Genomic DNA, 27,735 nt, shown 5'->3' with positions numbered 1-27,735 from the left:
TGCTTGTTTTTTTCTCTCTAGAAAAGCTCACAGGTTACTGGGAGCAGTCTTTGCCTACTATTCTGCTTGCCTTCATATCAAGAATTTGTCATGGTCCATGATGCCCATACAGTGTTGAAGTGGGGAGAAGGAAGAAGTTTTTCTCTTCCATCCGGAAAACAGCAGACTGCAATACTTACTTAGTTGTCCGCTGTAAGGAGAGTTTATTATTTGCATCAGCATTTTCAGCCAGGTTTTGCTAAAAAAAAAAAAAAAAATTTGTTCCCTTCTCCATAATCTTCTTACATGAACATTGAGATTTCTCTTTTGACCCAATGCATTTGTGAAATATATATTTTCCCATAAAAACTCTCCAAATATCAGACAGAAGATCAAAGCTCAAGAGCCAAAACACATTTTGCCAAACCTCATTACTTGGCATGGGGAAGGTGAGTGGGAAAGGACATTTCTCTTAATGAAAAACACCATCATAATTTTTGAAAATATAAATTTTTTCCTCTGATAACTCTGCCCTGCCTGCCACTGACCCCGCATTTAGTATAAGTAAACACCTTTTGTAGTTGCACAGATCAGGAACTTCTCTAAATTGCAGCTGTTATCTTTCCCTGTACATTTTTAATTTAATGACTAAAAATAGATGAGATGGAATATACAGGGATATTTGTTGGGATTTTTTTTTAATATTGCTGCTGTTAAACTCCTTATTCTGGAGGGATGGTACATTTTTCCATCATTGTATCACCACTGCTCTGTAATGAGAAAGTAAAAAACACAACTCTGAGATCAATACATGCAGTTTAACTACATATCCTTACTACTAAAAAATAAATTACCCAGAACTTTTAACAATTCTGAAAAATCTCAGAGAACTCTGCATACTTGTATTAATCTTTGTTTGATGTGCAGATTTCCTATAAAAACCCACAACCCTGCCAAATGCAGGAATGATTAGGAAGACAGCTCCCAGAACATTCAACATCTTGCAGGAAGTGGGTGCTTTAGCCTGCAGTGCATCCAACAGACTCCCAAACACACCACTGGGAAGTGAATTATGAGCTTCAAACCAGTTGTTGCAGATTTTCTGTAGCATCTGCAGTGCCTTGGAGATCATAATAAAATAGCAGCTCTCACATTAATATCTATCAAAAGCAGCATGGTCTGAGAACACTGTGAAATATTTCACCAGAGCAAGCAGAATAAAGCAAATGCCCAGAGCATGTTTCAGTGTCAGGCACTCAAGTGTTTGGCACAGGTGGAGACGATTTCTACACGCTTCTGATATGGGAAGGAACTTTTCTCATAACTGATTTTGATGGGTCAGGATGAGGCAGATGCTTCTTTCTCCTTCCACTGTGCTCTAAACGACAGGGTGTAGTGGAGTGATATTCTGCTGAATTCCAGTGTGTGTGATGATGAGGATGAGATAATATATTCTGCTTCTAAGGTTGTCTCACAGCCACCGATATATATGGAATAAGCATGTGCCTCATGTTCTAAGGCAGAAAATTACTCTGGGTGACAAAACAAGGGTGCCTAGTACAATTCTGGTACTTTGGGTATCCAACCCAACTTCTGTCATGCCAGAGGATCCTGGGTCTCCTGCAGCATGTCTGTGAACCCTGTGTGGATGTTTCAGCAAATTTAGGGCACCACAAAGAGTATCAGAGCCTCTGCTAAGGAGTGAAATCCCAGCCTCCCCTTCCAGCAGTAATACACATGCACACATGCACATACACAATGCTTCCATGATTAAGGCAGTATGTCATTAATTGAAATCAGGTCACAAACAGTAACTCAACCATGTTTTGCTCAGTCTTGGAATGGTTGTTTATTCCAAAGTCATGAAGCTTCCTGTAAAGTAAATACTTTTAGAGTACAGTGCCATAATTACATGATGTATAAACATACGGTGCTTTGTCAAATACAATAAAAGACATAAAATCACATTAAGATGATCTGCTAATATAACAGAATGTAAAAGTAACATCTGAACAGCAAAAGAACTCAGCAGCCAAATAGTTTAGTTGTCAGGTCTGCCATTAAGATAAAATGGCTAATTCAGATGAGTATTTTGGGCAAGAAGCCTCCTTTTGCATACTGCAACCAGGATTTTGTATTTTAACCAAACAAATTTCAAATGAAGGACTATTTGCCAGGCAAATCAAAACTCTTTTCCAGAGTGGCTTTCCCCATTTTACTGGTAGGCAAAAAGAAGACAGGATTTTAGAAAGAAACCTGATGCAGTTGGGTATAAAAATCTCAGTGGATTTGAATTCTTCTTGTTACTCTGAAAATCCTGCACAGAGTGACTGGTTTGTAGGGGAACTTTGTAACAACATGGGATAAAGCTCAGGAGCCCTGTCTGAGTCCTTTTTTTAGCCAATCTACCCTCACAACACTGTGTAACTAAGGAAGGCACACTGAGGAAAAGAGTTCTGATCCTGACTCATAAAAAAGAGAAGAATAAATAAACCCCGAAAAATAGGAAAATAAAAACCCAAGGCTTTTTAATGATCAGTTTTCTAGTTCTGCCTCATTATATAGATAACTGGTAAAAATTTTCCTTTGTCTTAGTGGAACTAACAGATTCAGAAAGCTTATTGCTTACTTCTTGAAGGTTTATGAGGCATGCAGGTACAACAATGACGTATTTAAGTATTTCCAGTCATGAAACACAGTTCCTCTGCTGTGTTGGAGGGCAGCAAGCTGAAGCTACAAAATGGGCTGTTTCACACAGCAAGAGTATGACTTGTTATAGACATGATCCCAGTATTCTTTTTCTTAAAGTCAAGCTTGGGTGAAAAACTTACACAAATAAAAGCTCACGGCCAAATTTTGCTTTCTGTTCTACTTGGAAACTAAGCAGACATTTCTCTTCAAAGAACTGTACCACATCCTGATCTATAAAAACATAAGAACAGATTGAAATTACATTAATATAAACAGGCACCACTGAAAAGAACATTGAGTACTCAAAATTGTGGACATTTATGTGAATACTTTCTAAAATAGTTATCTTGCACATTATAAAGAGATATAAAAAGTAAATGTCGCTTTCCTTTTTAATAAATTATTTTTATTTCACCTCTAGTGGCAAAGATATATAATTACAGAACTGGAAATTCAGAAAGAATTTTCTGGTCTCTTCCTTTTGGGACAGGAAAGAGTGAGAGAAGAATGCAGTCAGAAATGAGAAAGTTAAGACCCGCAGCTACAGAAAAGACAAGACATTAATTTTTCAGTCTCATTATACATGCTAACTGTAAATAACTACTTTCATGGCTCATTTCTTAACAGAAAAATTGGAAAGCCAACCTTAGTTTAATGCTTTTTCCAAATTTTAGGGATGGCAAGAATTTCATTTGTGGCCCACATCTTCCTTCCTGAGATTGGATTTTAATTAATTTGACTAGTGGAATAAAAGCCTAAGGTCTTTTCAGCATACTCACACTTGTAGCAGGGGCTCCAGTTCCTTCCTGCCTGTTTACCACATCAAACTCTCACAGTTTGAGTCCCTTTGAGTCCCAAATACATACCCAAAGTAAGACAAAAATTGATCATGTCTTCTTGCTCACAGAAACCCAAGTCTAGACCTGCTACAGACATTGCCTGGAAGGTTCAGATGGCAGTGTAGACATGATCCCAGAGAGATGCCTTGCTTCAAAAGGAAGACATTGAATTGCTGAAGCTCAGACTGTGGTACTATTGCTTAGTTTGAACTGTACTTTTTCACTAATGAAAGTTGGAAAGGAAAAAAAAAAATCAAAACCAAAGAATGCTTTGCTATTAGAAGAGTTTTTACAAGCTGGCTTCCACTCTTCTTCTAAGCACCTTGGAAGAATTCTTTTAAAATAGACATGTTTTGGTCATATGAGCATTTTCAATGTAAAAAAGATGCTTTGGATTTTTTTTTTGGTTGGTTCTGAAAATGAAATTAGATTTACATAAAAAAATGTAAAATCATAGATCTTTAAAGAAACTGCCCATATACACATTATGGAACTAATATAGCTGGACCCTTCAAAATACTTTTTTGGACATCAGTTTGAGGGGAGATAACACAATTATGACTCTTCTTCTCAACTACCACAGACCAAGAGAACCATTTCTTGCCCAAACATGTTTCATCAAATTTGCTCCTGCAAATAATCAGAAGGAACATAGAGAGAGGAAAACTCAGCGTGAGTAAGGGTTTCACAACCTGGCACATTTGGATTAAGGGTAACTATTTCAGAAAAAGCTAATTAATAAGCTCTGAGCTTCATCAATATATGAAGCCTGGAAGAGGGTCCAGGTCACACCTGAATCTCAGTGAAAGATCTGCCCTTCTGCACTCACAGCAGCATCAGGACCTCGCTGTCAAAGATGCAGAGCTGAACATATGTGTTGGGAGTTGCCTGCTTAACAGCACAATACTTCTTCTTTCCCTTTATAAACAATGAGCTCTCAAGCTCCCAGAAGCAAAGAAACCAGGCGAGAAAATATTTAATCACTGAAAGAATGAAATTATATGCAGCTGATAAAGTAGGGGCTGTGTGGAAATACCAAATGTAATTGAAAGAAGAAACCCTTTCCATCACTGCCCAGTGTCCTGAAATGCCCACGTGTGAAAGCAGAAGTATGACTTAATTTCAATGGTAGCCACAAGTGGGTGACCTGACTTTTTCAAAACCAAATCCCCAGTTCTCATTCAGAAGATGATATGATCTTTGCTCTTATGAATTTTCCTATTTTTTACATATCTCTCCTTGTAGCACTGCCCCTCCTCTGACTGCCAGAAGCATGTCCAGCATTGGGATGCTGCACCCCTCATTTTCCTGAAGCTAATCAAAGAGACTACAAGAGCCCCATTGGATTGTGCACACCAGGAGCATTACACAGGTTGATGCGTGCTGCAAATAAAATTTAGGCCCTCTGCATTTCCCAGAATGGTATTTTCCTGAGTCATGGGAAACAAGGAGTGGAAAAAACCTCCTAATACAATTTGTGCTATAGAGGGAGGAAGAGCACAAAAGAAGGACTATGTGATGGGACTATGTGAAGGACATGGGTGATGACGTATTCAGTGACCCAAAGGTTCAAACTTCTAGATGAAGGTTGAGGTTATAGGCAGAAAGGAAGAGAAGGATCTGAAAGCCCAGCTCCCTCTAATCTTCCATAGCAATGGAGCAGACCAAGATGAATGAAGCACAAATGCATCCAACTCCAACAGACAATGATATTTCACTATCAGGTGGAGATCCCCCGCCAAGTTCCATCTAAGCTGTATTTTAAAGCTTTGGGGCATTATGTTTTGTTCAAAAAGTGTGTTTCAAACTGTTACTAGGGCTTAAACAGTCAGAAAGAATAATGTCATAAGTGAATCTTCACATTCATAGCAAATATTTTTTAATAGTTAATTATGTTGCTCTGATACAATATAAGAAAAATGCAGCACTTGTGTCTTCTCTGCAGAGATTTTGCCATTTATTCCTCAAGAACACTACTGGAAAAATGGGCAGGGTGTGTTCAGTTGTGGGTGGAAGCTGGCATTCACCATCCTCCTCCGTTCTAAACAGTACATGCTTTCAAGCATCTAACACCTAATGAGGCACAATAACATAACATGCTTCCCTGGCCCTGAACAACATGCCTCTACAAAGCTAGAGAAATCCACAGGGTATGTCCATACCTTTGGCTAACCATGGAACTGTGACTGTACCCAAAGGTCAGTCACCTCATTGCCTACACAATTCACCCTCAAGAATGACAGCTCTGAGCTCCAGGCTTGAAAGTGCACACAGGAGCCTCATCCAGCTCTGTCTAAAACACTGTTCATCTCACCCTGCAGACACAGTCCAAGAGCCCCAATGAAAGCACACCTAGGACTGGCTCAGGCTCATCATGGCTCAGAGATGTGACAGCCAGTGTGGTGACCTGGCCTGCTTCTGACCACAGATCAGGTATCTCTGATATGTTCTCCTTAAACCATTTACACAGAATCACAGAATAATGTGAGCTGGAAAGGACCCACAAGAATCATCATTTAAGTGAATGATCTACCAGGGGACCAAACCCACAACCTCAGCCTTGCCTCTTCCCAGCAGCTTGCAGAGCTGCTGTGCAGCATTCCTAACCAGGCTGTGCCGAATGCAGCTTGGGACACAGTCCACTCTATGTGCTCTCTGGTATTTTGCATTTCTCTCAGACTATTCAAGGGAGAAGCAAAAGCTTGAGGCTTTATATATGCAATTTGGAAGGAACCTGTTATCACTTTGTTACACTTCTAACATGCAAACACCACGACACAGGAGGGAACCTGTTAGCCCTGAAAAAGAAATGGCATGCTCTTTTGAAATCAAAACAAGTGCCCTGCTGTCGATGAATGTATTCTTGGTTACAGCACAAGGAGGAAGTTTTCGCTTTTCCTCCCCCATCTCTCATCCAAATTTCTTCCCCAGGGTTGCAGAGTATGAGATGAGCAACGTGACCTTGCAATGACAGAATTTTAATGAGTGACTGGTGCACCAAAAGCGATGCAGCAGCGTCTCCCTGCTCAGTGTTGCTATGTACACTAGACATTTATGTAACACTGCTTCTCATCCTCAAGGCTGTCCTTTCCTAGGGTCAGCAGCAACAAACACAAAATTTATTTATCAAACTGTCAAACCTACTTACAGCTGACACAGAGAACTCTACACTCCAGTATTTTGGTGAAAAGGAGTTAACAGGTAAAGCTTTTTCCCAATTCCACAGCTGCAGAATAGAAGTAGATGTTTTTCAGAAGTAAGTTAACTTGAAAGAGTAAAGGTTTTATGTCAAAGGAATTTTTTATTTCCAGGGTGTTTGCTATAATATACTAGCTTTCTTCTGGGCTTTAGCACTGAGTTGTGCACAGAAATGCAACGCATTTGCATACATTAGCTCTCAACCCTCAGGGAGACTCGGTATGCACATCTAGAAAATGGGGTTTGGTTTTAATTTCTAACACTGTGAAGCTAAGAAGAATGTCTCCTCCCTCCCCGTGGTTCTCAGGGACAAAATATTTCACCCTGTTTATTGCTGGCATTTATCATCCTCTCCTGCCCTCCTTGGGTTGCTCTTCAGTTGACAGCAGTTTACCTGGAGCTCCAGGAACAGCCTTCCCTCTCATCCAAGGGCTCTGCTAAGAAGCAATCTGCAACTGGGACGTGTGGCTTTTCCCAGCTTTCTCTCTGTGTCCATGTAATAATGGGACAGATCCACTGCTCTTAGTACAGATCCAGCACTTGTCTCTTATAAATAGGATCCCTCTAGAGAATATAATACTTCAGGCATGGTAAACCGTGAGGATACACTGCAAGTTTAGAGATATTCATAACAGAGGAAGTACACAGCATTCCTTGGTACCAAAATGGATCTCATCCCTCTTACAACATGGGTGATACAATTAGCAGGATACTAAACCTTCAGATAATAACCTTTAGATATCTCATCCAGCCCTTTAAGGAGAAGCATTTGTTGCTCAAAACCTTTGTGTCAGAGCATTCATTATGCATGTCAGACCAGCAGAGGACTCAGGGTTTTTAACCTTAAAAGATGCTAATTAATCTACTGTGACTACAAAGGAAATTTCAGTTTCTAGGATTTACTATGCTTAGTACAGGCACTAAAATACCAGGCTCTTTATGGGAATGAAGAGTCTCATTTCAGCTCCATACATTTTGCCAGTGCATCACCATAGTGGCCTTAAAACACCAGCAGCAGAAACAATGCAAATCCCAAATCACTGTTCACAGTTGAGTCATCAGCTATATTACATACATATATATATCCCTGAAAAATGTATATTCATAGCAGAAAATCTCAGCTCAGCACAGGCACCAGTGGCATTTTGATTAAACCTTCTTGTTAAATCCTCTTGGCTAAAACAATAAAAACTGGTTGAAATTGTGAGGCATGGAAAATAGGCAGAAAAATTGGATGCATAATCCAGAGAAGGAGATCCACCTTGCATTAGATCAAACTGGTGAGTTTATGAAATGATTGCCAGGCTGAAGTGAAAATTAATCTCCCTAGAAGTACTTTTATTTTTCAAAAGAGTAAACATTGCATTTTAATAACTTTACCTCTTCTCTGACTTATGGTCCTTGAACTGCTATAGGCAGGGACTCTTTAGCCTCGTGTCTGCTTTCCCTTAGCCATGTCTTGTGGTTTGAAACTATAACCTGGTGTATTAAACGTTGAGTAGAGGTTTAGGGCTTAGGGCTTAGAACAGCTCTTAGGGCTGCTGTTCTCCAAGTCCTACTAAATCATTACTTCTCTGCTCTGTTAGGCTGTTACAGCTGAATTACTGTTCCCAACATGGCTGTTCTGCCACTTAATGCATTATCTGCCCTCCCTCAGCCAGCTTCAAATCTCTTTGCCACCTATGTGCTAGAGGCTAGAAGAGGAGAAAAAGACAAGGAAGAACTCACATGCCAGCAGTAGTACCACATACTAAAACAGGGAAGTGTTGCTCCAAACAATGGGCTGGAATAATCACTGTGGAGGGACAGACTGTTCTGCAGACTTTGGTGGTGAAGGTCAGTCCCCACTAGGCCTTCCCACACAACATCAGGGCTCACCTCTGCTGTTGTTTGTTGTGGCAGTGGACATTTACTCACACAAGTAACTTCAGTGATGCAGGAATAGGTCTTGGGTACATCTGATTAATCCTGCTGTTAGCTGTGTAAAGCCCTGAGTCCCACGCTGCTGCACAAGGGCTGGATTCTTGTTGCTTGGAAAAGGCTTGGTTTTCATCAGCATGGAAACATTCCTGGTCTAAAAAAAGAGTCCTGAAACAATTCTGATTAATAAAACACAAAGACCCTGCTAATCAAACACTGAGAAGTCTGCAGCCTTGTGAAAGACTGAGTGAAAACTGGGAGAATACAGGGAGGGATCCTTCCCCTGCCAGCAGGACACTTATGACAGACTCACAAGGCACAGTTTAAAGTGCTAAGTAATGCTCAATTACGTAAATCCAGTTGATCTGCAAATGTGGAATTGAGTGCTGTCAGCCTTCACTTACTTGTCTGGCACTGAGTTATATTTTTACATATATTTGGCTTACAGATATAAAAGCAATGGAGTTTAAAAGAGGGCTTGACTCTGTTTTGCAAGCTGGAGACACACTCAGAGCAATGACAACACAGCCTGTAGAAAGATTGTGTTTATCATAATATCTGCCACTTCTGAAGTCAAGTCACAGTCACTCAACAACCCTTAAACTTTTTGCCTCTCTTACAGAAGAATAGCTCAAGGAAAAGGAAAAAAGCAACTGAAGCTTTTAGACTTTCCCCAAACTCTTCCTCACCTGGCCTAGCGATTTCTCAAATCAGCAAAAAAAAGGTTTTCCCAAAATAAAACATAAGCACATTTGCATAGCAATTAGATAGCTCTTTCTACTGCTTGTGCACCAAAGTGATCCCAAAACATTAATTAAGGCTCAAAACACTCCAGAAAGGCAGACAGTCCAGAGCTTGTTTTACAAATGGGTCAGCTGAGTCAGATACAGCACAAAGACAGAAAAGAGGACAGCCTGGATCTGCTTTGATCTTGCTGTGACAGCACTGCTTAATGTAACAACATGTGTTTAACATGCCTACAAACAGCATCAACTCCTGCAACAATGCAGAATAACAGCACAGTACTAGTATAACTATTTTAATTATAAAGTGGTACCTATGCAGAAGCTGAGCCAGAAAATATAATCTGCTTTAGCACAGAGCTAACTGCAAAACTAGCTGCTCATTATATGGTAATGGAGCTGATATCTGTCAGAGGAGATGTAAAACCACAAACAACATAGTGATTAGATGACTCTAAACTGTATTTTAAAAGCATGTGATACTAAATCCCAAAACTAGAGGAAAAGATCACTTTCTAGTTGTGGGTAAAAGATGCAGGCATGATTTCAATCATGCTTTAAACTGACAGCCAGAAAACAAAAAAGTATGCAGGACCTACAATATCCAGCATCTATGCATCTTGCCAACAGTTTTATGTTTATTATAAAATCTATGCAGGCAGTATTAGAAATAAATCTTACTGATTAAAAAGAATCTAATCCTTTGCTGCACACCTCCAGTTTTACAGTGATGGATGAATGAGATCCAGTAGGAAAATAATGGTCCTTTCTGCCTCAAAGAGAAAAAAATTAAAAGCAGTAGCAGCAATGTAGGCTCCCATCTCACACTGCATTTCTATTTTGGCTTCTCTCATCTGGGCTACTTTGAGAATTTTCGCCAGTAGGAATTTGTCTATCTCTGGTTCTTTGCTTCCTGCTTGGATTTCAAATTGGGTAGAGCCAGAGGTAAAGACTTCAGTGCCAAGTCACATGGCTTCACTGATGCACCTCCTCCCTGTTGCTCACTGAGTGCAACTCCTGAGCAGAAGCTGCCAAGGCAAAGACCAAACTTATTCTCACTAGTTACACATGCAGGATGCCTATACACCACCCGCCAGAAAAATGCTTCCCTCTGAACACTCACACTGATACTTGCTGACTCTGGTACAGAGTCTGTGTCCCAAGCAGAAATTTAGTGCCTTTCCCACTAACATAAAAAGGGTATTCATTGAATAGATGTAAATGAAAGCAAATGCACTGCCCTAAATACAGGTGAACCACAGGCATGAGTTCTCAAGCCAGCCTCTGCCTGTGTATGCTGCAAACACTACACTGTACTGCTCCCAAGCTTCTGCTGGAGATCAAGGGGAAGGTTTTCACCATGTTAAAGTGATGATGATCTATTAAGAGACACTGGAGTGGTGCCTATTTATGCCAGCTAAGTGTCTGATCCCTGTTTAAATGCCCTCATCTCAGCAAAGTAAGGAAAAGGGAGAAAATAAGAAATAAGGGGAATTGGATTGGCTATTTGGATGGACAAAAAAAAGGTGTTCCTCAGAACCAAAAATTTATGAAGTACCAGTTTCAGCCTTTAGCTCTCCCATGGCAATTATGGGCAGAAGATAGCTGAGGGGAGGAGAAGGGAAAGAGAGCTTAAAATTGGGATGTTTTGAGATCTTCCTCTATGGAACAAACTGAAAGCATACTGCAGCTCCTGCAAGGTTTTTATCTGCACACATCAGCCAAGGAGCCACAGAGCTGAAGGGTTCATTCTCACTCTGCTGTGGATCTGGTCTCATCCTGCTTTCAGTGGCACCAGGGCAAACAAATGGGGCTCCAGGGATGACACTTAACGGATCAGAGTCAACCAAACATACTGTAACCCCTAAAACTGGATTTCAACCTGCTGTAAAATAATCAGTCAGAGCATCTGAAAGCTTCAAGTGTTTAACAATCAGGGCATGTGAGTGCACAGTGAGTGCAACTTCCATGTTGAGTGTGTGGTATAATAAAACTTCAGGTCCTGTCTGCTCCTGTTCATTGCTTTTCTTGCTCCATCTTTATGACTGCATAAATCATAATTATTTTGCAAACTCACTGAATACTGAACTGATGCAAGATACAGAGTTCTCCATGTACAGATGCATGCTTGCCAAAAGGCTGTGACTAACATCACAGCAGAGGCTGCCCACTGGTGCTACACAATTGTGCTCACTTTTTCTTAGGTTAACTTCATTACAGAAGTAGACTACCAAGAGTAACACTCTATATTTTAAATACAGAATCCCAGTTCTGCAATGTATAATAAAATCTTTAACATGGAGTATTTTCACCCCAAAGCCTTAAGATTTGTATACCAACAAAAGCAAGAGTCTTTGTAATACACTATGTTTTGCCATTTGGATTAACCTGGGGTATCTTTTACTGATCCAGCTTCAGAGGACTGAAGTGGAAGAAGTTCAAACATTCCACAGATTCTTCTTCCATCAGCTTATAATGCAATTGTGTCTTTCCCCAGCTTCTGTACTTTTTAATTAACAGAAACAAATCCAAAGAATCCCTCCCACCACAAATATTGTGTGAGCGTATTTGAGTAAAAGCAATGATTATTTGTTGGTATACTGCTGCATCCATCAGTCTTAAATAATCATAAATAAAAACATTTGTGCTATTCTTTGGTACATTTCTGTCTGTTTAAACCACAGCTGAACTTTTATGTTGTACAAACAAAAAATTGCACTTTTATCTTCTAGAGAGTCTTGCTCCAAGAGATTTTCAGCTGAAGGATTCTTTATTGTACTCAAACCTTGTCCCATAAGAGTTGCTGCTGTTGCTCAGTTTATGAAGTATCTTAGAGATTTTGTTTGGTCCACAGCAGAAAACTCCAATGGTCTTCCTGTTAAAAAAAAAAAAAAAAGAGGGAAGGGAAAGTTATGACATTGTGAATAAACGGTAATTTCCAATAAGAGACAGAAGTGGACCCTGGCCTCATGGTGTTACACAAGCCACCTACGTACAGATTTTAAGGGGAGAAGAGTTCACTAGATGATGCTGTTAGTTTTACTGAAGCCACCACATCTCTCCTAAGTATCCCTACAACAAACCCTATTATTTATCTGACTAAGACAACTCTAAGGAAGGAGTGCTTCATCTTAGTCTCAAGATACCAAATGATAAAATATTACTATTTTTCACTCTATTTTTTCCCCATGATTAATCACTTTTTTTGTTAAAAATATGTCTCACTGTAAAGACTTCCTTAGTGTAACTCATGAATTACACAAGCATATCTAATCACTAACAGTGATTTGTTACACTAATGAAAACAGAGCACTACTAACCCATGATTATTTCTGGCAGCAACAGAATAATTTTACTGCTTTACTTTCACATTAGCATGTAGTTTTTCCTTCAGCATCTATATTTGAAATCTTACAAGAAGTCAAACACAGAGTATGATCCTTGCTCATCACCCATAGATCTTGGCCCTTTAGTCAACCTGACTTTTTCACGCCGTTCTACTGACAACAGCTCTTTGCTCTCTGGTCACCTTAAAAATAGGCTGCAAGTCAGACTTACAGTCATACAACATTTCAGGGCTCAGAACTTTAGCCAACATCAGAACAAAACACAGCAGGACTGAGCCATTCACAATATTCACTATCTATCTCCCTTTTTTTTTAAGATGAGGAGAGGGAAAGAAAGCAGGGAAATACAATACAGTGCTGCATTTTCTGTATCATAAAAAAAAAAAATCATCTTCTTCCTGCTGAAATTGTGCCACTACAGAAAAAGATCTAAAAGATTTACTAGGATGAAGAAAAAGCATACAAGAGGGAACATGGCTCTAACTATTGTGATCTACAGCACTCACCAAGAGGACGGAGATTTGGGTTCTGTGTTCTGCCTCCAGGACTGTTTCGATATTTTATGCAATAACTATTTAATATACAATATTTTAGCATATGCTAAATAATCAAATTCAGTTTAAAGCTCCCTGTGCATGTGTTTGATGAGAGGAGGGAACTGATTTAAGAATAAATCTTTGGTGCATACTGCTATGTGTACATGTCAGGTGGCAGGCAGCTGCCAGAGTAGCATGGCAGTGCATGTTGCATCAATGCACAGCAACACTGGCATGGTACAGCTGAGCACTCAAACATCAAAAATGACCCAAAATTTATGCAGGTAACTGCAGTGGCGTCCTTGTGCAGGCACCTTATAACACAGATTGCAATTGCCTTCAATGACTTCATCTCTCATATCAATCAGGCAAAGTCATAATTCAGACTTTTCTCACCCTTTGTTTATCTATTAAGCTTTCCTGTTCTGGCAGTGCTCCTTTTAATGGCAATGGGTGCTGTGCTGGTGGCTGAATTTGCTGCAATAATGAGAGGGCTGCTGCTTGTTGCTCTCAAATAAGAATCCTCAGCACTTGCAGATTCTGAAATCTCTCTAATCTGTGCACACTGGAGAAAAAGGATTCATGAGCTGCCAGCAAGACTCTGGCTTCTACTGTGTATTTAATTGAAAGAATGAATGTTGTTGTTGGGTTTGGGGTTTTTTGTTTGTTTGTTTTTCTTTTTCTTTAGGTGAATTAGTACAGTGAACTGATAAAATAAACCCCAAAGAGTTCAGCTGCCCCTCTCCTTTTCATTAGGTATAAACAGCCAACAAAGTGAATACATAGTGCCAATGTATTCTCATCCCAGTAACATTCTTCCAAGGTATACAGATTTTTTCGCTAGTGATTAGAATCACAGGAAGGTTAAATTATTTGCCTGAAGTCACACAAGAGACCCATGTCTAAGGTCTCCTGAAACCCAGCTGAGTCACTGTTCTGTGCAGTGAGCCACAGGCTCTCAGATTGCCTTCCTGGGATACCCACCACCAGCATCCAGTCTGGACACCCCTTCACACACCATTCACCTTCCTCCCCTGTGTCCATCCCTGCCTGCAGATGCCTCTGCCCCTCCTCCCCCAGATCCTGCCTTGCTGCTGGAACACAAACAGAAAGGTGGCTGAGCAAAGCTACCACATAGAACAGCATATTACTACCCTGACTGTTTATCTATCATTTGTTTGGGACAAAGGCTCACTTTGTGTCTTAGATGAACACAGGCAACTGTATAGTCCTATGTCTGAAAATCTTCATTAATGCCATTAACATGTTTACAGTTAAGTAAACTATGTTATAAGCCATTCTTTGTAATGATTATAAACTTCAACATAGAATTTACTCCTTCAGAGCACTAAGCAAGTAATTCCTCAGTGTTCCTATGGGATGAGTAGGTCTAGGTCAGCACATATTCTTACATCCATTTTATGAACAGCAGGAGTTGAGAGAGAGATTAAATATTTTGCTACATTGAGAGGATAGAGTCAGGACTTGAAATGTTCCTCTTTTAAATCTCACATTTTTTCCTAGAGAGAGGTTTCTCCTTTAGAACAGATGAGAAATGTATCATGATGCTCCATGCTTTTTTCTCCTACAGGTATTCATGTCTTTTTCTAGGTCATTCTCTACCTGGAAAAAAGCACATGCCCTTTTGACCTAAGAAAACTGAGCATGGTGCAAGCTTTTCATCCAGGACACAACTGAACAGGAACAAGGCTGTTGCTCCATTCCCCCACAAAAAGCACGAAAAAACAAGACCAGTAATTTATTATGTAACTGTTCCAGTTCAGATTGCTGGGTCTGCAGGTGTCATATGAAATACGAACAGTAGATGGCATACATCCGCTCCTCTTTTCCCGAAAATCAAAAAGGAGCAGGAACCTGATGCTGGGCTGTCCCATGTCACGCTCTGAAGGTCTGGCAAAGCTCAGACACTTACAAATGCACTTTGCTTATTTGGGACCCATACAGCAACAACAGCAACAATTCACAAAGCACACGGCAATCAGAACGGCTACACAGAGAGACAGAAAGCTTTGCCAGCTGCCTGTTTATTTATATGCAGCTTTTCCTAAAATCATAAGATAAAAACTGGAAAATATCTTGGCTGCCCATAAACAAGCCCAAGGGGATGATTGCAAATGTGAAAGTCTGAACACTGGCACCAGATGTTGCAAACAACTTGACTGACCTGTTTTGCTTTAGTTTGGTTTTTTTGGTCTCTGTATAGCAGCAGGGACATTTAGGTGGAAAGTTACAGAGAAATAAGAATTGAAATAAAGGTAGTAGCAGACCTGGAAATTGGACTAGAGGGAAAAACTAAAGTTCCCATCTCATTCAAGGAAATACAGAGAATAATTAGCTACAAAAGGTAAATTTCTGCCAGACAGTTGAGGTTGTCAAAGGCTTCGCTACTGTGCACCATTACCAGTAACTACATCTATAGGTACAGACCTATACAAACCTTGATAAAGAGATGACAAAGAGGGACAAAGCCTACACCTTAGCAAGATAATCAAAAGATAACATTATTTTTGTATTAAAGATACCTTGCTTGAAAATGGCAGCCCAATTTAAAGACCTGATGTGAAAATGCAGAGGAAATGGTACTTGAAGTCTAATTAGGAGTAATGCAATGGAAAGCAAAAAAGAAAAATCAAGTATGATTATTACTACTACTACTACTAATGGCTTCATCAATATTATGTGCTCTTACATCCTCAGAGGGAAGTGGCAGGAACCTCATAATTTTCACCTTTTAAAACTGTACTCACATAGTTAAACAAAGACATTAGAATGGAGCATAAAAGGTCAACAGCCCACTATGCAGAGATCTTTTGGCCCAGTCAGCTTGGCCCTCTGAACTCTCTATTTCCTTTTCTTTCCCATGGTTCTTTGCTCTAAACCCCTTCTCTAAGTGTGAAAATTTTACTAGAGATGTAGCAGCCTATGGGGTGTCCTGCTCACAATATCCTCTATGACCTGTATCCAACACAAGTATTGTCAGCAGCTCACACTGCCTACAGTGATACATTTGGTACTCAGTATTTCTCAAGAGCCAGGGCTCAGTGTCCCCTAGTCATATCTAGCCTCAGAAGAGAAGAGTCAACAAGCCATGGGTAGATTTCACTTTGCAAGTGCAGGAGAGGACAAAAATTTCTTGAGGGAAAGTTCTGCAGAGCACCTCTCAAACCCAATGCATCCAGATTACTGTCAATAGCTACTCAGGGGGATTTTCTCCCACACCATTGACTTTGCCAGAAGTGGATTAGGGAAGATTCACACAGTCCCTTCTTCCAGATCAGCTTTTGAGGCAATGAACTGCCAGCAGCAGGAAAAATATTCAACCACCAAAGTTGGATCTGGACAAAAACATTCTATATGCATGCCTTCTCTGGTTTACACTTGTCTTTCAGACCATAATATGCTTTCCCAGCACAATAAAAAGGCATAGCCAGAAATACCCAAAGACAATAAATCTTCTGAATAAAAACAAAACAGGTAATTCAAATTCTTCCTTGCGAATTCTGTTTGTATACTAGCATTACAAATCACAAATCAACAATTTTAAGAAATGTAACTTCATATAAAGAACCAGTGTATGTTGAAAGCAAGACATTGCCATGGACAAGAACACATGTAATCTCTGTGCAGTGAGATGGAAATCTGCTGCTTATATTTTCTGAGCCACTGAACATCTCAACTGCATGAGAAGCTGAACTGCTCTGAACATAAAAAAAAACCACAGTGTTTCAGTTTGTATAGGCTATCTCTCAGCAAGATAAATCCCAGAAATATTTTCATACAAACATAGCTAGAAACAGATATGCCCAGCCATCCAACTGTGGCACCCTTCACGTGGACGAGCACCTACCTCCTATTGCACTTTGCTATGTCATCAAACAGGAGCTTCCACCGGGGTCGTCCAATCAAAAGCCTGGAGTTTAAAGCTTGATATTTTTCACCAATTATTTTCTGCAAGAAACAAAAAATTCCATTCTGCCTGATTTGCAAATTGCCTCATATCACCCAGGGCTCCCATTTCTGCTATTGGCTGACTTGCCAGAGTGCTGAGGTGTAAAACCTGAGCACAAGTATCAAACAGCTGTGATGGGAGCTGCAGCCATTTTATGCACCAATACCTCTGCTTAGTATCTTTTCAATGGCTCTCCTTGGTGTTAGTTACATACATTGTCCCTCATGCAGCTGCTCATTAATTCCTACATTACTTTTAAACCAATTTATTTAATCCATAAAACAATAACCATGCTCCTGTTACTCATTCCCACACTGGCTTTTAATGCTAAACTGGAAGAAATACTGCTGATGCAAAAATCATATTTTTGTCTGAAGTCTTTTTTAAACTTTGTACAAGTAACTATTAAAATGACTAGGTCTGAAAAAGTAACAAGGGAAATCTTACTTTTCTCCCTGAGAGTAGTTTGCCAACTGTTTTGAGCTGCTGCAACGGCAGAAAGCAGCCAAAACTGCTCCCCAGATGGAACCCACTCCATTCCAGAATGCTAACTCACCAGCATTTTGATAAGGTGAAATGCCCTCCCACTGCAGGGCACAACCCTGGGTTTGCTGTCCTAACACAGCAGCAAGAGGCAGAGAGCTACACATTATCTAGGCTCCCACGTTCCCTGCCTTGCTGAACAACCCAAAACACTGCTCACACCAATGCAAACACAGTCCTGGCCAACTCAGCTTCCTTTGGGCTTTTGTAGACAAGAGGCACTTGCTGCAGGGTGAGCTCTTACCACACAGGCACAAGGGCTTCTCACAAAGGGAGCAAGAAGTGTAACTGCCTGAATTTTGGCAGCAGTCAGCACTTTGGACTAACATCAGTGAACACACAACCTGTATGGCCATGGAGACTTCTCCTTGAGCAATTACGAGCAGCACTATGCTTCATAGCAGTTTTGTTCAACGGCCACAAAAAAGTGACTGTAAAGTAGGACTTCAATCAAAAAGCTGACTTAAAATAAATTCAGCATCTGCTTAATTAACATCACTATGAAGTATTTGTATACTACATAGTATCAGAAAACTTCCTTTGAATTGACTATTATTTCACTTTCCCTATCACATTGCATTGCAGTCCAGCTTCAGGTTTTAATTTTAACCTAAAAATTACATAGCAGGTTCATCAATTAGGCATTTTCAAGCATTCCATTTCCATCAACATATGCTGTCCAGGCATTGCATTTGTCATAGTCATAACTAATGTAGCTACCACATAATTTAAACTACAAGATTGTGTTCCTCCCAGAGCAGTAAATGTTATGCTATCTCCACCTGATAGCAGGCAGATCAAAATCCTTTGGGCATGGTTTTTCACTGCATTTCATGTTTTCCAGTAATTGTTAGGCTTGGCTCTGGGCCCCCTGTAGTCAATGGAAAGCTTCCTGATGCGGCACAGTTAAGACTTGTACCTAAGCTTATGTGCTACATAATGTAAAATGAAGATTGCAAGCATAAATAGTTACAGGAGATGCCAAGAGTTGGGGAATTAGCCTGGCGTTAGCATTGGCAATACATGTCAGCTGACAGTTCCATATAATTTCCAGTCTTACACATCAAGAAATTTCTACCTTTCATCTATATATGAGATAATGAAATAAAAAGTTTTTAAAAATAGCTAGATTCTTTCAAAACATATATGGGAAAAGAAGATTTGAGCTTGCAAGTTCCTAGAACTATTCTGGTTTGGTTCTTAGCCCAGAAACGATGCAGATTTCCCATCGAACACGGCCAACTGTCTGGTCTGTGGCCTGGCCTGGAAGGACCTTGTTCCTAGAAAAGGGAGATATGGATTTCTGCCTGCACCTAATCAAGTTAAGGGTACTGCACTAGACTCTCTTAATGCTGTGGGGATGAACTGGCTGCCTTGCTCTATTAATCAATCAGTCACCCGACTTTATGGCCTCATCTCCTGTTTTTACCATCTGCAGTAATCCCCTTCTGCCTTTGACTGACAGTTTGCATTGCCTATTACTCCAAGGTCTAGTTTAGTTTACAAACAACATTTGGCCACGTACCTGTATTCCATCTGTTTGACTGAGGTACAGCTGGATATTTATATAGTCTGGCCGATTCTCCTGCCAAAGCTGGAGGATGATAAAAAAGCTAGTGAAATAATATTCTTTTTCTTAATGCAAGCGTGAAGTCACTTGTGCCTACTATGCTGAGGTACATGGGTTTCAGCATCAATGAAGTAAGCTTTTCACTGAAGAGGATGTGCTGTATAGCACATCATGCTGTGTAAAAAATATTATTTTAGGAAGCCACATGGCTCTTAAAATATACTTGAAATTATAAATCCCACTCCCTTTTCAATCTGCCTACTAGCAGAATGACTAAAGGCCACTCAAGGCTTCCCAGACTGCATGTGCTTCTTCTTCCTTCTCATGAAGTAGTCTGGACACAGGTAAGTGTCCAGGCTACTGGAACATGGCAACACTGCAATGAAACATTGGTGATGGATACTCAAACTGGTTTTGATCCAAGAACAAATGAAGCCTGGATCAGGCAGCCCAAGCTACTACTGGAGCTCACTCGTTTTGAGAAAGGCTGCCATCCTCTACAGAATGCCAGGTGTGTGGTGTGGGCATACCTTGCATTTAAGTTGTCAGGACCCCTCCAAGCAACACCCATTACCTTGTTATGCAGCATACAGAGCAGATCTGCAAACCAGCGGAAAGACTCAATGTCCCGGCACACCCAAATGAAGTAGAGTCTTCTGAGCTTGTAGCATTTCCAGCCATCACTTGAAAATAAAATGTGTGGGTAGTTAAAAATTATAATTTAAAAAGGAAACATTAATGAGGATGCTTTATATTTATTAATGGAAACATGAATTTCCTTTAGAAGCTAACTGCTAAGTTGCTCTTCAAGCTGTGACACATCAGACGCTGAATTGACCAACACAGCCTATTCAGATTATCCTGAGAATATTAAATATCTAGCACAGAGCTAGCAGCCATCACAGACACTGCTTCCACACTAGGAAATTGTCAGTTTTACAGATGATTTGAGTAGCAAATATGGATTCATATATCATCATCAAACTTTTATTTTAAAGCAAAAGAGACATTCTAAGTTCAAGTGTATTATGTCAACGCTTTATTAGGTTTATAAAGAGGCCATAAGTGGAAAATATTGACAAATGTAATCATGTCAGGTCTTAATTCTGCCTTTCTATGTGAAAGGCTTTGGTTGATTATAATTAATACTGTAGCAAAATCACAAAGACCAAATGAAATCAGAGCTCCATTGTGTTAGGGAACTGTGTGATACATTACAGACCTCAGAAAATGCTGGTGGATAAAGTGCAGCCATGGGCAGATTCTGGCATTGCATTTAGAAAAACAGAACTCTCGTGCAGATTTCTAATTCAATTAAAACACAAATAAGCACAAAGGAAGGGTTTGAAATAACTAGGAAAGAAAATAGAAATAAAAATATCCTGATGAATAATGAGTTCAAATAAAGCACAAGTATTCGGGAAACATTTTCTTAGTTAGCCAACAGTGGTTTTTGTTGTTCTAATCACTGAAATGGTCAGTGCACAGTTTCCTCCTTTTCCTCCTAGAATGATTTTCAGATAGAGAATGCCATAGCCTGTTCACTTAAAATTAAAATTGAAATGCCAATCCTAGGAGCCAGGCCTGGTCAAAAAGTTTCATGATACATCTTACCATACCCACTGTCCTTTATTCCAAACTGTAGAGTTGCTGGCATATCCATCCAGGATATAGATACAGATCTATATAAGTGATGGCTCCAACCAGTATCCTGCCTCCCCATACCTCTGCCCTGAGGAGCAAGGATGAGCACCTCAGCAGCACATAGAACTGAAAACTCACCTTTCATGTAAACTCCCCAGAGAGAGTAAAAAAAGTGCATTCAGACCGGGGAGTACAGTGTCTTTCAAGTCCTGATTTCCAATTTTTTATTTGTTAACTGCTGACTTTCCAAACACTATTTCCTCCATCTCTTTCTGACTGCCTAGACTAAGACAAGCACTTAGGAAGGGTCACAATCTGGTCAGATATGACAAGAGAACTGTAAGCAGTTGCAAGGAAAAAAAGTGCTTTTCACTAAAAAAGGGATAAAAGAGAAAAATGAAAGGCATTTTGTATTGAAATGCCCCAGTTCAGTAACAAAACACCACTCTAGGTGATGAAACACTGCATCCAGACAAAGAGGCTGGACTGCAAGAATTCATCAAACAAGTCCAGTATAGATTTAAAATAGCACTCCAGACACATATGCCTGGGTCTACCTCCAGCAGGATATATTGTGCAGGAGAGGTGCAATCCCCCATTACAACCCCCATTTCTTGTGTGTTTCTGTGTTACACTGCCCATAACAGCCATTATTTACAGACTTGTGCATAAAAGCCTCTAGCTTTCAATAAAGTACATCATAACTTAAAATAGGGCACAGGGTTCAACAGCTAAGTGGAGGGAAGGGCAGGGGCATGAATCAAATTATGTACATACAACAGGAAAACAATGGAGCAGGAAACAAGATTTCAAGGACAGACTTTGGATCTCTCCTAGACCTGAGTGTCCTTGACACAACAGGACTGGCCTGGCTGCTCTACAGAGCTGGCACCATCAGGCATTTTGCATCTTCATACCTGCCAATATCTGCTTCCAAGCCAGGGCAAAGACACCCACAGATCAGCCACTAAACCAGTGTCTTGTTGATGCTTAAATACTGAGGAGGGAAACAGACTAAGACTGTCACTTTTCCCCAGAATGATTCCCTTGTATATTGTACAGTGCACAAGGGAAGAGCAGCTAAAAAGGCAGGTTATGGAATTAGCTCCTTGGAAGTCAATTTATGGCTTTATGCAGATAAATGGATGTTGCAAAATCCTTTGGACACTACCATTTTCTTGGAGTGTCTGTGAGAATTCCTACAGCCTCAGATAACACACATTAGAGGCAAACATCTAATTACCTGCTGCTGGCCCATCTTTGTGTTCCATGACATTTTTGCTAAACAGTATCAGGGATAATCCATCACAAGGAAAATAGTCAATTTATCCACCTGAGCCCCAGGCTTTCAGCAAAAATGCACCCTGGTTTTGAGAAGGTGTTCTGTATGCTCTCAAGAAAAGAAAATGAGGGATCCCAAGATGGTCTTTGGGGGCTGCAGCCCCATGAGACACACAAGGCTAATAACTTTCAGTAGCACTTGGCACTGTCGGTCCAGCCCAGGCTAAGGACAGAAGAATGTGTACAGCACCTAAATTCCACACTTCAGCTTCCCTTTGGAGTTAGAGCCGACCATGGTGTGTTCATCTTGCAAGAAATGCTTTAACTGTGCATTGTAAAGCCCTCCCAAAGCCTGATGGCATCTCAGGGAAGGTTTGCTGCTTTGGCTGGCTGTTTATACTGGGCATTTGATACACTCACTTAACCTGTGACTGGAGCCCTTAACCAATAAATCTAGCAAATATAAATAAAATCAATAGCAATCATAAAAGAAAGCCTATTTCACATAGCATAAGATTTAGTGGGAACCATGTTGTCAATGTGACAGAAAAACAAGAGGTGGAAGGTTTAATCTGCATAGAATATCAAAGGCTTTACATTAAAATGAAATTTAAAAATAGAGACAGGAACAGGAAAGGAAAAATAGAAAAATGCATGCCTAAAATTTAAACTTTTCAAATGGAGTTAAACATCTGCATACTACCTGAATTCAGATTGATCCCCTTATATTAAAACCTCAAGCTTAGACATTTAAAAAGTCAAACCAGGAGAGTTGGTCCTGCATTTCCAGCAGAAGGATTGTCACAATTTTCTGACTCCCAAAGACTGTTACAGTACACAGCCTCATCTAAGCTGGGCCTGGGGGAACAAGTCCTGCTGAAAGGCTGGGACTAGATTAATCACAAGCTTGATTGGTGGCAGGATACAGAGGCTGGTGACATTGTCCCAATTCAGGTGCATCCCTGCCACAACATTTTGGGTTACAGAGCTGGTATGAGAGGATTTATGCCATTTAGGGACATCTCAGTCCTCTACATCTTTTCAAGGAATCATTCACTTATGCCAGTGGAAGTTTTCTAAGACACTCAAAGCCTTTCTGTCATTCATTGTTGCTGTAAACTGGGGCAAAATGGCTTTAAAGGCTTAAGCTCACTTACAGCAGTGTGTTGAGCACAGATGCAAATGGTGTAACCCCAATACCTCCAGCCACACAGAGGCTGACCTCGTAGTTCAGGGATTCCTCAAAGGGACTTCCAAAAGGTCCATCCACATACAGTCTGCATAAAGAGAAAAAGCACACTTTTAGAGAAAGCTGTTAAGACTAGACAAAGGTAAAGAAAAACAAGCTGGAATTAAAACCCTGCAAAGAATTTGTTTAAAAATTCTTATTAGTTTTCAGATGCAGAACGTAAAAGTCGTTTTCCTGGAAAACTTTATGTGGGCAGAAATTAATGTACAGGTGGTAAGAAAAACTGTTACCTAAAATCTTTTGGCATGTTCCATGATTAGACAAGCTCTTTTTTAATTGAACAAGTGGAGGTGACTAAATTATGGCTTCCTATTTTTTCTAGTGTTAGAAGGCAAAGAAATGGCACTAGAAACAATGACTTGGAGGGCCATACATAAGAAATAAAGCAGTTTGGCTAGGCCTGCCTAGGAGGTTCATCTTATACACATTTTCTGAAGGGGAAGAAAAACTGCTGAGTTTTTCCCCTTTGACTCATGCCTATCATTACTATAACCATTCTGTCCACTTGATTTAAAAGATTATTTAGGAGATTGTGTCTCATTTCCAACCCATTTTTAACACTTCAGAGAGTACTGGATAGTACATTGACTATAATTTAAAGGTCAGCTTTAGGTATTTTCAAAAGTTTGACCTCCTACAAGATCTTTCCTACAGTGCTGACAATCTGAGCAAGGTCACCCATAGACAGCTCAAAATTTATGGGCTGTAAGATTTCATACACTCTATTCTACCACTCTATTCATTTTCTATGGAAAACCAACTGCATATCTTACCTCAGTAACAGATTCATCTTTAGAAACTGCTGCAAAGAGAACTCGAACAGGACATTTACTCAAGGCCTGTTCTATGTATGACTGACTCACTGGATCAGCACATTTTATTGAGGTAACTGCTGAACACAGCCAAGTGTGGTGGGACCAGCTCTGTGTGCAGCAGCTCAGGGAACAGTACTTGCCCACAGGTCTGCTGACCAAGAGCAAGCTTTGGCCCGAGTCCACTAAGGAGCTCCAACACACATCAGTTTCATGCACACACACTGGTATTTATTGCACAACCAAGCTGCACATACTCCACGTCTAATGAAAGGGCCTAAGAGTCTCCTTTATAACAACAGCCAGGGAATTAAAGGCAGAGAAGACATCTCCTTTCCCAGAAAAAGCCTTCTAAACCTCATCTGATTAATTCCTTTGGAGGGCTGGATTTTAGCCATAACTTAAGTTCTCAGTCTGATTTAATTTCTTTTAGGTTTGTGGTATGACCCTTGGCATCATCTTACCAGTCAAGACACTATCTTGTCTGGGTGTCTTTGGCCAATATGGTCCTTTTTAGGAATTTTTTTCCAGCCCTTTGCTATTGTTGCTTGATATGCCTCATATGTTAGACTCCTTCTTCTGGATGCCTTAATTGAACACAGATAACTACAAACTTTCTGATGGATCTGAAGGCTGATTTTTAACTGTGTCCTGTCTCACAAACTCCATACTTGGTGTCCTACCTGGAGAGAAAGGAAGACACTGCCCCAGCCAAAGACATCAGAAGGCATTGGAAATATTTTTAAGCAATCAAATTTTAAACCTAAACCATCTTCAACCTAAACATGCTTACTCTTATATCTGCATTTATAATCTCTATAGTTTTCTACGTTCTCTTGGAGAATCTCAAAGTTTTGCAATGTCAGATATTTTAGTTCCAGCATGATGGGAATATTAGAAAAACAAATTCACTCCTTACTTAGGACAGACATATTGTTTTATACAATACAGCCAAGAAAAACTTAACTGGTCATGCGCATACAAAGTAAACAGAACTTTAAGTATCTGCTCATTAAATGTTTCCTCTTACATAACACTTTATACCACATTACTTAACCAGGCTTTATTTTCCACTAATGAAATGATACCACTGCTGGGGCAGAGTGCAGCAGCAGCTGCTTTAAGAGATCTAAAAGCTGCACTGTTTGATGGAGGAGGTAAAGGAGCAGCTCTTATTTAAATAAGCAACAGGGGAAATGCTGAGAAGCAGGTTGTAACACTGAAATAATCTAGTCCAAGGGATATTCTGAAAGAAGTCCACAAATGTTACGGATCTCAGATGTATATGTAACAGATGTAACAGAGATCTAATTTTGGGATGTTGGAGTATGTCAAAAACAAACAAACAAACAAACAAACAAAAACCCCAAAATAACTGGATAACAATGACCAGCAACCCTGTCATTCCTGGCCTACTTCATATACATGTTACCCTAATCAGCCCCACCTAGCTGGTGAAATCTAGAGAATTGCTCCTAAAGGTATGAAGGGCAAAAGCACAGGCCTGAGGGAAATTCCTTACATTCTGGACAAGCAGCATTAACTTTCCTTTGGATACACAAACCTAAAGCCAACATTTTGAATTAAAAACACAACCTAATGAAACAAAAACAATCAGAGCACATTTTTCCAGAAATTACCCCAGTGGATGTGACAACAGTTATTTATTGTAGGAGTGCCACTTAACATAACTGCACTACCTGGGGACTACCTGGATGTATGTATGTATGTATGTCTGATCTCAGAGGGATTAAGAAATTCCTGGAAAGTCTGAGTGCCTCTGAATAATACTGACATGATCAGAAGTGGAAAAATGCAAAACTAGATCTGGTCACCAGAAACCAGTCAAGCACAGTGCCTGCCAGAAATTCAAGAAACAACCTGCAATTAAATATGCATTTTGGTCAGAATGCTCCAGTTTGTGGTCCATTAGCCCCATCTGGCCTGCAAAATATTTCTATTTGCCCACTGTGTCTTCCTCTGAGGGAGTGAGGAGCAGTTGCTTGGACAGCAGATGCAGTCAGAGAAGCCAAGGGCCTCCTGCTGTGTCTGCATGTGGTCCAGCACACAGCAGCCAGAAGTCACTGCTTCCAAGTGCGAAAAAGAGAAATGGGGGAAAACCTGGAGAAATATTGCTACTGTGTTAACCCACTCCACCACTCAGAGTGCCTGAAAAGACTGATTCCAAGCATAACATGATCTCCCTAGAAGATTTTGTTGGAGGTCATAAACATGCACTATTTAATCCCATTTTACTACGGGGATAATTTATAACTGAGACAAATGTGCCCCGATGCCTTAATGGCAGTGGTCATTTATCTTTTTCTTATTCAGGCCAGTGAAAGCAAGAAACTTCCTGATCCCCTATCAAATGGCACAGGGTTGAACAGAGCAGTGATTCAGTCATAGATTTCTGCAGAGATTATGCAATTTTTGTTTCCTGTCAACATGTTCCTCCTTTCATTTGGTAGGACAGAAAACTTTTGCATAAATGCAGTTCATTATTGAAAATAAAATATCACAGTGCTCAATAAAAAGACAAGGGGGGTAAGATGACTTTTTACTTCTTGAGCTGTGGCCCAGATATATCACACTACCATGCTACGCTCTCATATCCTCCCAGCTTTTATTTAATTAACATGAAGGAAGGGAATGGAACTTTACTAGAAGTTTAGAAATTGCCCCTTCAGGCAAACTTATTCAAATAACAAGTTGTTCTTTTCACATATATTTACTTCCAGTCTTAGGAGTGCTCTTGCTTATTACTGGCACAATTTTTTTAGCTCAGATAAAGAAAAAAAAGCTTTTCAAAATAGAATACATCAGAAAAAATAGCAGAGCACATTATTAAAAAGCATCTAACAGATATTTTCTATTTAAAGCACAGTTTCATTCTACAGTGCAGTGGTACAAAAATAGCCCAACAAGCACTAAACCAGCTTGGTTTAGTGCTGGGCAATGCTACTGCACTAACATGGGGCTGCCCTTAAACTGTCTCAGGGACACAGGCAGCTGTACTGCTTTTGAGATCCAAGTCATTATTTTCCATAAGTGAATGTGTGGAGATACCTGCTCACACCTCTTGGACTTGGCTCTCAGAGCCATGCTTTACTTCAAGTTGTAGGAGCCCTTAGAAAAGATAATGCTTTGATTGTATTTCACAACCCAACAGTAAATGATGTTATCACTTTTTTTTACTAGGCTCTCTGGGAGTTACTGTAAGACATTATCTGGGATATTAGTGCAATAACAGATGGATAGGGGAGTTAAAAAAAGAGCTCATAGGAAATTTTAATTAAAGCAGAATCATCATCTGCAAGCTGAACAAAATGCTTGGATACAAAGTACTGCATAGAGCACAAAAAGTGAAATCCTAATCTGACTGAGGTTTCAGGCAAAGCTCTTACCAATGT

General features: G+C 40.1%; 1 protein-coding gene across 1 annotated transcript in view; it reads right to left on the bottom strand.

Annotated features, from left to right (window-relative positions):
* Positions 1–1,818: 1,818 nt before the first annotated feature.
* NOX4 (NADPH oxidase 4) overlaps positions 1,819–27,735 on the bottom strand; it is a 110,282-nt gene continuing 84,365 nt past the window's right edge. The window contains exons 14-18 of the mRNA XM_071432799.1: positions 23,419–23,538; positions 19,911–20,019; positions 19,292–19,360; positions 17,122–17,222; positions 1,819–12,245 (exon numbers count right to left, since the gene is read on the bottom strand). Of these exons, the coding sequence (XP_071288900.1) occupies positions 12,125–12,245; positions 17,122–17,222; positions 19,292–19,360; positions 19,911–20,019; positions 23,419–23,538 (520 nt within the window). The 3' untranslated portion in view covers positions 1,819–12,124. The remainder of the gene's footprint in view (positions 12,246–17,121; positions 17,223–19,291; positions 19,361–19,910; positions 20,020–23,418; positions 23,539–27,735) is intronic.

The sequence above is a fragment of the Agelaius tricolor genome, unplaced genomic scaffold, assembly GCF_023055355.1.
Source record: "Agelaius tricolor isolate 1412-34295 unplaced genomic scaffold, bAgeTri1.0.p SCAF_9, whole genome shotgun sequence".
NCBI lineage: Eukaryota > Metazoa > Chordata > Aves > Passeriformes > Icteridae > Agelaius > Agelaius tricolor.
This window is presented reverse-complemented; position numbering and strand designations above follow the sequence as displayed.